This window comes from Bolinopsis microptera, chromosome 7 (assembly GCF_026151205.1).
Source record: "Bolinopsis microptera isolate Bmic1 chromosome 7, MBARI_Bmic_1.0, whole genome shotgun sequence".
NCBI lineage: Eukaryota > Metazoa > Ctenophora > Tentaculata > Lobata > Bolinopsidae > Bolinopsis > Bolinopsis microptera.
In genome coordinates this window covers 13160500-13171002 of record NC_087078.1, presented here as the reverse complement: position 1 = coordinate 13171002, position 10503 = coordinate 13160500, and the positions used below count along the sequence as shown (strand labels likewise).

Below are 10503 nucleotides of genomic sequence, written 5' to 3'. Positions count from 1 at the left end.
GTACAGCATGTTTCCGTTAGACACTTCATATGTTTGAGCTTGGATGGCGAATGGATGATCAAACAAGGAATTCTTTGGACAATGCTTGTGAACAAGAAGCTCAAACTTATCCTCATGAAGGGCCATGTTGTTGCACTTAGCCCAATTAACAACAGAGTTGAGATCATCCTGCAGGACATCTTTGTCGGCCAAACTGTAGATATGCTTAAGAATCCTAGTGTCATCAGCAAAGAATCTGATGACAGACCCTTTAACACATAGCTTCATATCATTTATGAACAGAATGAATAACAGTGGCCCAAGAACGGTGCCTTGTGGAACTCCACTGAGGATTGCGGCAGCAAACGATGATACACCATCTAACACAACACATTGCTTCCTTTCAGTCAGGAAGGATCGGATCCAGTTTACCACCTTCTCATGAAACCCCAATCTCTTCATTTTCAGAAGCAGTAACCGATGATCGACCTTATCAAAGGCTTTGGCAAAATCCAAATATATAGCGTCAGTGTCTGCATTTCTAGTAAGACCTTGAACTATATCGTCTACGTGACTTAACAGCTGGGTAAGGCAGCTTCTTCCTGAGCGGAACCCGTGCTGGTTGTTGCAGAGTAACTGATTTTTCTCAATAAAGTCAACCATAACACCACGGAGGATACGTTCATACACTTTGATGATGTGCGAAGTGAGAGCAACTGGTCTGTAGTTGACTGCCTTGGCCCTGTCACCCTTTTTAAATAGTGGTGTAATGTAAGTGTCTTTGTAGAACGATGGCACTGTACCGTTTTCAAACGATTCCTCCCAAATAATACGTATAGGAGAACACAACTCCTTAGCACAGTTTTTCAAGAGAGTTGTAGGTATTCCGTCTGGTCCACAAGCAGAATCTGTAGAGATACTTTTTATAGCTGAAATGATATCTTCGTCACTAATTCTAAAGTCCTCTAGTTCTTGTGGGTGCTGGATAGAGGGAGGGGAGAAAACCGGATCCTTAACATCTGGAGAGGTCGGATCGCTAAATTAGAAATTAGAAATTTCTAATTTCTAATTTCTAATTTCTAATTTCTAATTTCTAATTTCTAATTTCTAATTTCTAATTTCTAATTTCTAATTTCTAATTTCTAATTTCTAATTTCTAATTTCTAATTTCTAATTTCTAATTTCTAATTTCTAATTTCTAATTTCTAATTTCTAATTTCTAATTTCTAATTTCTAATTTCTAATTTCTAATTTCTAATTTCTAATTTCTAATTTCTAATTTCTAATTTCTAATTTCTAATTTCTAATTTCTATTCTTTAAAGTCTGAATATGTATTGATTTTGCTACCTGTAGTTTTTGAGGTGACATTTTAGCAATTTAAGAGTTTTTCAATTTGAATTCAACTTAAGGGAATATTGAAATTATGAAAAATAATAATTACGGTCGTGCAGTTTTCTTTCACGGAATAATTCCAGATAGCCATCAAAATACAAATTAAAATTCTTTAATTTATCGGTGTAATAACTATATTGCAAAAATATCATTGTTTAACAACTTCACATTCAACCATTTTATAGTTCTACCCAGGGTTTCCAAACTCCATCAACCTTTCCTTTATCTGAAAAATTCCGTTCTTCAACCGTCTTCATCTTGTCCAAATATCCTTGTTTTTTATCCAGCAATTTCTTCACCATATCAGGATATTTATCAGCTACATTGTGTTCCTCTCTAACATCTGAGGACAGATCAAAAAGGAATGTTCCAGACACTATGCTCCATATATGCATTTTTCCTCCGTAACTTAAGACCCGTTTGTATTCGTGTCTCTGTCCACTTTCTGAAGTCCAACCTTGGAGTATTGTTCCTGTGCCGACAAGAAGCTTCCAATTCTTCCATCGAATAGCGAAAAAGTCTTGCGCTGAAGAAAATTTAAGTTTTGCTTTGCGGAATTTTGCTTCAAATGTTTTGAGGTTGATTGGATATTTTTTGGCATTGTCAAGTCCATTTCTGCCTGCCGGGTCCAGCCTTTTAGAAGGATCCCTCAATTCATAAAGAATCTCATCGCGGCAAGATTCGTTATTATTGATAGATCTCCAGATGTCAACTCCGTCTATTGGTAACTGTGGTTTACTGTGCTTCTCTGGGTTGTCTCCCGCTAGTTTCTGGAATGTAGCATACCAATCAGTCACATGGTGTAAGTTGGTGTTGGTGTAACCAGACTTTTCAAGGAGTGGGCTGTGAACAAAGGATACTGCTCTGACGCCTCCTTCCAGATGGGACCACTTACCTCCTCTCAGAGGATAGTTGCTTCCAAAACGATATGCGAATAACAAAACAGTGTTGTCCATCATTCCTTTCAGACGTAGAGTGTCAATTACTTTTCCTATCCCTTCATCCATCACAGATATCTGAGTCGTATATATTTGTCTCTCTTCTCTTTGACGAGTATTTTTAGGAATGTGTGAGGCAAATCTTTCTACATCTTCCTTAGAAGCTTGGTGGGGAACATGAGGTGCAGTGTATGCTAAATAAAGAAAGAAGGGGTTGCTTTGGTTGTGGTTTTGAATGAGCTCAACTGACTTGTCTGTGAACAGATATGTGTTATACTGTCCCGTTAGATCATTCCGGATGTCGTCAACTAAATTACTATTCTCATCGTAATAGTTTTCCCTAAAGTCTGTCAGGTTTGCCATTGTATGTTTGAAATAGTCCTGTTCACTGTTGTACGAACCAAACCAGGTATCGAAACCTCTCTTTGCGGGTGTGTGTTCCCAAGTATGCATACCAAGATGCCATTTTCCTACGCCGTGTGTCGAGTATCCGTTTGTTTTCAGCATCTCAGGGAGCAAGGTCTCGTCCAATCCCAATCCAAACTCCTCCATTGGTTTGATATTTCCCTTCCAGAATCCTGTTCGGATTGGATACCGACCAGTCATAAGAGCAGATCGAGTAGGAGAGCAGCTAGCAGCTACGATGTGATTCTCCAGAATCACACTCTTGTTAGCAAGTCTATCAATATTTGGAGTCAGTGCAATAGATCCTCTGAATCCTACATCGTTGTATCCCAGGTCATCTGCTACTATTACCACTATATTGTGTTGTTTACAATCGACATGGTCTAAGAGGGTTACGAAGACAAGTGCTACCACCAAAAGTACGTCAGGCATGGCCTGAAGTTTGTGGTGATCAACCAACCATTCAACGAACTAAGGATTAAATTATATCAGTGGGTTACGAAATTTGTTAAAATAATTAAACGATAATAGAACTTTAGAACAAAGTTAAATATAAACACCTCCAATACCTGACAAAAATCATGAAGATGGCCTGCAGTTTAACATCCTTATATTATGTTATTTTATGGATCCTGGGTTAGGGCTGAGATCGGAGTTAAGGACAGGGCTTGAGGGCTAGGAATTATCACATCATGTTTATTATTTTTTCAAGACTTGGCCTTGGTGTATGTGGACTAAGGAAGCAACTTGAGTTTAATGGGCAAGGTTAGTCCTAAAATGTTGCAGCCAAGGGCGCCATATTTGAAATTGATGTTAACGAGCAATCTAAAACTAATTGTCGGTGCCGTACATTACAAGAACTTTAACCGTTTTACAAGTTCAACAAGATCATAATGAATTCTTCGCACGGAATATTAGTGAAGTTTATCTTCCGGTAAACTCTATTTACGTGACCTCATTTGACCGTGTCTCTCCCTGTCCCACATATGTACATTTAATTTATCATTTTGTATATCACAAAACTCCCAGCTTCTGCTAAAATACCATCTAGAAATATATTATTATTAGTGTAATATGGTATTGGTTAGTGGTACTGTTTGTGGGGTATTGTCTTTGCTAAGCTAGTCCTATAATACTATAATTATAATAGTGATGCGGTGATCGAGGAGGATAATAAATATAATGTTAACCAGCATTCAACGTGTTTTGAGAGCAAATATATAATGAAACTAATAGTCGTGCTGTAAAACTACAACCATCTTGAAGATGGCTAAAACAAAGCTACTCTTCAATAAAAGAGAACACGACGTCCAAATACACGGTATAAGCAGAGGCACATATTAGGTGCGGTAATCTAATATGTGCCTCTGGGTATAAGTGTAGATTCGGTGTAGCAGCAACATTGTATCCTAAACCAACCAGTGACATAAACAATGTTTTCAGATACCTCCCCAGTTTCACCATCACAAGCCGTAGTGGCGAACCGATTTGCCTCATCATTCAGGTTACATGTATTAAGATATTGATCGTATCCTCCGTTTGAATTTGTATGTAAAACTCAACACACACCAGCAGAAATGAGTTCATCATGAAATGAAATATCGCTTTTACATCCCGCTTGTATTATGAAAAATAAAATACTTTAAATTCCAAATTTAAGTTAATTTATTATTTTACTTACCTTCTTTGTTAGAGGGAGTTATATGAATCACTCATTGATGTTACATTCTTAATATTAATAATATTATATAATATGCACATCCTTTTCTGTACAACCTTACCTAAAATTTCGAATTTCCCGGTCAACTTTCGAGCCAAAATCAGAACATGAGAAAGGTCACTAGTCAATTCTCTGTGGTTTCAAGTCGTTGCTGGGGGAATTTCTTCAAGTTTAAGATATAGTAGCTCAGTTAATTATACTTAATAGTTGTGCTGGGTCATCTCAGAAAAGAATAGCACAGGTTTTTCAGGAATTATTTGGTCAAAATAATCTCAAATTCAAGTTTGTACCAGCTCCTACTGTAATCTTTACTGCATAATGTGATGATTAAATACACTAATAACACATTTTCACTCTGGACGGGTTCAAATTCGACACCGATGATTTCACAATCACAAGAACTTCCATACCTACTCAGAGGGACATTTTCACCATCTTCTGCGATCACATAAGTCTACGATTTGATCACATTAAATTAGATACATTTTCGCTTTGTTGAAATATTTGTATAACCCGCACTATGATTCGTTTGCTCTCTGCCCTATTATTGGTATTCCTCATGTCGGGTAAGAGATAATACATTTTTTACATTTTTTAAATTGTTAACATTTAAAAAAATGTATCTTTGTTATATTTGATCTACATTTTGCGGTTATTTAAATTAATCAATTATAATGCAATGAACAACTGTTTTAACATCATGACGTAACAATCTAATACTATTTAATAGTATATAATATACCATCACACTCAAGCGTTCAATGTAATCATGTAACCATTTTAATAAGTTAGAAGCACAATATTGGGTAAAGAAATTTAAAGTAGTGCATGCTAGTATTGCTATGACATAATATCATCTTTTTAGGGATGATTGGTTTAAATTATTCACTACTCATTACCATGACAAAATATCATTTTCGTGACGTGGATCTATTAACTTGACTTCATAAGGCAGGTACTATGCCAACACATTCCATTAAGAAGGACTTAGTATATTATGTTACGTACTTTGTTATTTTAGTTGTTGACGGAATGAACTGATCCTGTCATTGCAGTTGTTTTACGTCAACCTTCGGCAACACATTACATAATATGAATTGAACTGATTGGTAACAATTTGAACGGCAATGAACGGAATAATAAACGGGCGTTTAAATATTTTCTGTACTTGTTAGTTACTCTCCCGTTTGCTGTTTTAACTGTAAGTCTGAATTAAAGTGTACGGAATAAGGTAACATGTTAATTGCTAATAAATCTCCGATCTCGAATATTTTATAACTTACAACTTTTTAACGATATGGTAGCTGTTGATAACCACAGAACGTTACTACCTATGCCTCGCAATGAACAACAAATCTTTTCGTAAGACGCACGAAAATTTGGTTGACTTAATAAAAACATTTTAGCTAAGGAACTTACTAATAAGGAAACAACAGAATTACTATCAGAAAGGATGCTAGTTTATCGGAACTAGTCGTTTGAGGTATGTAGTGATATAAAATTCCAAATCAATCTATCAGAAGTTATTTTCAGTTGTGATAGCCGAATTTACATTGGTGGACAGAGATGGACAGCCAATAACAACACAAGCCGAAGGACTTCTTCTCTGGAAAGGCGGAACGGTATGCGACGACTCTTTCAACGAATATTCCGGGAATGCCGTCTGTCGAAAGATGGGGTTTGGACCGCAGATATCTTGGAACTCCGACACCGAGTGGACAATACAGGATAACTACGAGATAGAGTTGGACGATGTGACCTGTGATAGCAGTGGAGAATGGGAAAGCTGTTCCTACACGGAGACTCACAACTGTGGACATTCTGAGGATGTCTTTCTAACTTGTCAAGGTGACGTAATTATCATCTTTGCATTTCGGGTGATTATTATAGTTTGAAAAATATAAAAAATACTACCGACTGCCAATAAACATTTCGATGAATATGTAAAGATGTAATTTCAGCACCCCAATTTTCACTGATTGACAACAACGGCAACGAAGTTCTTAACGGAGGATCACTCGCATTGCTTCTCTATAACGACGGAACAGTTTGTGACGACAGCTTCACTTCCAAATCTGGCATAGCCATTTGTCGTCATATGGGCTTCACAGGATTGCTCGAGTGGTCATATGGAAATAAATTCCCCGACATACAGGCTAGCAAAGATATCAATTTGGATAATGTTGTCTGCTCACATGAAGACTGTGCCTCATGCTCGTATGTCACTGAGGACAACTGTGGTCATAGTGAGGATGTGTTCTTGTCCTGTGAAGTATCTATCAATGAAGTAGCGACCTGTCCACCACACCAAACCTGTCCACCACACCCAACCTGTCCACCAAACCCAACATGTCCTCCCCAAATCACTTGTCCAAAACCTGACTGTCCTGCAGGCCACTACACACACAACTTAATCTGTGCAATGTGCCCTGCCAACTTCTTCAGTCCTACCTCAGGATCTACATCCTGTATAAGATGTCCAGGTGTCGCCACCTCCAAGCCAGGCTCTGTCCAGTGTGATTGCCAAGTCGGAACCCAGTGGAGTGATGGGCGATGTAGCAAATGTCCCAGTGACTCTGCAAGTGTTAGTGGAAAATGTTTTCAGTGTCCAGTTGACTCACTGCCTAATGATGATGGGAGTTCTTGTGATTGTCCAGACGGGCAGTACTGGATGTGGGATCATGAGATGGAAGGAAAATGTGTGCCTTGCCCGGAAGGCAAATTTAAGGCTGGAGCAGTGATGCAATGCCAGTTGTGTCCAACAGGGGCAACATCTCTAGCAGGATCAGCAGCATGTTCTTGTGAAAAAGGAAGCTTTTGGAATGGGGAAAACTGTGAACCGTGTGGATCTGGCACAGCTAGCTTGGGAGGAGCAACTACTTGTATCACTTGTAGTGATGGTGCAACTGAGGATCTCACTGGTTGTCTCTGTGAAGATGGTATAGTCTGGGAATGGGATGGTCCAAGCAATGGGTCCTGCAAGCCTTGCTTATCGAACACATACAAAGTTGAGGGAATGATCACTTGTCGAGACTGCCCATCTCCTTCTACTTCTCTACTTGGATCACAGTCTTGTACCTGCCTTGCTGGGATCTTCTGGAATGGGCAGAACTGTGAAGAATGCAGCTCTGGTTCAGCTAGCGCAAAAGGAGCATCTAGATGCATGACTTGTGACAGAGGAACATTAACTAACCAATCAAGCTGCGTTTGTGAGGACGGTATGACCTGGGAGTGGGACAGTCCAATAACTGGATCATGTAAGCCATGTCCAAAAAACTACTACAAGGTCGGAAACATGAGTTTCTGTAAAGATTGCCCATCCTCCTCAACCTCACCACCAGGATCAAGTCACTGTTCTTGTGGCACAAAAACTTTCTGGAGCAACAGCAAGTGTATCCTGTGCACAGGAAATGACTTCTTCCAGAAGTCAATCGGAAAATGCACCCAGTGCCCAAATGGAACTACTTCTATTCTTAACGATACTGCTTGTAGCTGCCTTGCTGGAAACTACTGGCATTCCCAAACAATGAAATGCATTCCCTGTCTTGAGAATTACTACAGTGGTGACTTTGCCGTAGAGTGTACAAAATGTCCTCTCTACACTATTTCGAAAAAGGGATCTCCGCAATGTCAAACATGCGAAATCGGGCAGTATTGGAAGCAATACACTTGTGATGTGTGCAATGAACTGGACAAGATAGGCAATGGAGTCTTTTGTATAATGAAGTCTCTAGGAAAAGAGGGGTCCTCTGAAAAAATAGTTCACGGTGGTAGAGGTATGACTGCCATCATAGCTGGCATTGCAGTCGTACTAGGTTTAGTGTGCATCGTCCTAGCAGTCCTTATGATGAAGAAAAAGAAAGAGAAAGTAAAGACACCAGAACAAGGAGTTGGAGTAAGATATTCCTCCATATTGACCCCTAACGTTGAGTACAGTGACTGGCCCGAAGGGGCAGGACCATCAGCGGTGAGACTTCAAGAGGAGCCAGAGGAAGAAGAAAGAAGTGGGTGTGCTGAATGGAACAACTTCACACCAGGAAGTGAGCACGACGAGAACATCTACTCTCACTTGGACGACAGAGTTGATCAACTGAGGAAACAAGGAGGTGTCATTTAAGTGAGCTTGAACGAGGGATGTCTCAAAGATGAGTAAAAACGGGCCCGTGAAGCATTGAAGACTGAAGCACCATCTAGGATGAAAAAAGACTTTTGATCTAGTTTTAATCTGTGTTTGTGCGTTATTAAGACTGAAGTAAGGATTACCTTAACATAATTACAAAATACCCGCGGTATTTTATCATGTACCTGGTTGTTAAAATGTTAATGGAATTTAGGCATATATAATTAAACAGTTAAATAGTACTTTAAATATCAAATTATCTTCATGCAACCCCCATTGAGAAATCATAATTTATGCTATGCTTAAAAAATATGTTTCAGTGTGCTTGCTGTACAACAAAAGAATTCATTTTTTGAGAATTTGGCGATGTTTCGCAGGCATAATAGTTTTGTTACGTTGATTTTCTGACGTATTGTAATTTGTGTAGTGTATTATTGTATACTGTTAAATACTACTGTGATGATAGCAATGGATAAACTTTCATAATCTGATACAATATACACACCCCAGCGAACGCCGCGGGCTTCATGCGCCGCTAAAACGTTTAAATTTCATTTTTATAATTCTCCCAAGACTCCTGTTAAGACAAATTGCACATGTTTAGCTTAAAAACTACTCTGTTCTTAAAACAATTGTTTTAATCATCGAATACTGAAGAGTTCAATTCAATCCAAGGTAAATTGTTCAAATTATGAGTGATCATGAATGAAAAATGAATAATTTACACGTAAAATTTGCCTCAAAATTTGTTTTGAAAATCAACCATAACTCTGGCTATGGTTTGAATTTTGAAAATTTAAAATGCTAGTGCCGCGCACAAAAACGTTCCGCGCATTTAAAACGTGTCGATAATGCGCACAAACCAATGTCGCGTTGGATAATAGTATCCAAGCTGGTTGAATTCACAATTTTCATTTCTTGTTCCAGTTTGTAGCTTTGTGTGGCAGCCATATTGGTTTTATGCGTGCGCATATCTTGCGCGCTATCTATATATCTTACCGTTAAATGTACGTTTACAGATTTAATCGAGATCTCTGCGAGGCTTTCATAATTATGTATGATATAGCTTGATATGCTGTTACTTCAAATTGCTGTAATTTCTATTTATATTGACTGAAGTAGAGTACAAAATAAAATTATTTGCTCTCTAATTTTAAGGATGTCGACCTGCAACTGAAATTGAGTGATATTCGACTATTTCAATTTAGATTCGCTAGTCAACAAAATGATTGCTCACTCCGAAATAACGACTTTCAAGGAATGGTATGTACCCTATTATTTACAACAAGGCTCCCAGCATTATAGTAAAACATAGACAATAGACAATATTTTAATATAAACTATAATTAATTTTTGACCGGGAACATTCAGCAGTTAACTTTGTCGTATTTTAAAACAAGTAACTCGGGCCCAGTTCGTAGAGAAGATGGATTTGCTGTATTTTAAAACAAGTAACTCGGGCCCAGTTCGTAGAGAAGATGGATTTGCTGTATTTTAAAACAAGTAACTCGGGCCCAGTTCGTAGAGAAGATGGATTTGCTGTATTTTAAAACAAGTAACTCGGGCCCAGTTCGTAGAGAAGATGGATTTGCTGTATTTTAAAACAAGTAACTCGGGCCCAGTTCGTAGAGAAGATGGATTTGCTGTATTTTAAAACAAGTAACTCGGGCCCAGTTCGTAGAGAAGATGGATTTGCTGTATTTTAAAACAAGTAACTCGGGCCCAGTTCGTAGAGAAGATGGATTTGCTGTATTTTAAAACAAGTAACTCGGGCCCAGTTCGTAGAGAAGATGGATTTGCTGTATTTTAAAACAAGTAACTCGGGCCCAGTTCGTAGAGAAGATGGATTTGCTGTATTTTAAAACAAGTAACTCGGGCCCAGTTCGTAGAGAAGATGGATTTGCTGTATTTTAAAACAAGTAACTCGGGCCCAGTTCGTAGAGAAGAT

The 10503-nt window shown here is 38.4% G+C and overlaps 2 protein-coding genes across 2 annotated transcripts; one reads left to right on the top strand and one right to left on the bottom strand.

Moving 5' to 3' along the window:
- Window positions 1-1480: 1480 nt before the first annotated feature.
- Window positions 1481-3170, bottom strand: LOC134819048 (arylsulfatase B-like). Its single transcript, XM_063828811.1, has one exon. The coding sequence runs from the start codon at window positions 3145-3147 to the stop codon at window positions 1552-1554; it is 1596 nt and encodes a 531-aa protein (XP_063684881.1). The 5' UTR covers window positions 3148-3170; the 3' UTR covers window positions 1481-1551.
- A 2938-nt stretch (window positions 3171-6108) lies between these two features.
- LOC134818714 (proprotein convertase subtilisin/kexin type 5-like) lies at window positions 6109-8552 on the top strand. Its single transcript, XM_063828357.1, has 2 exons — window positions 6109-6283; window positions 6397-8552. The coding sequence occupies exons 1-2, from the start codon at window positions 6109-6111 to the stop codon at window positions 8550-8552; spliced, it is 2331 nt and encodes a 776-aa protein (XP_063684427.1).
- Window positions 8553-10503: the final 1951 nt, after the last annotated feature.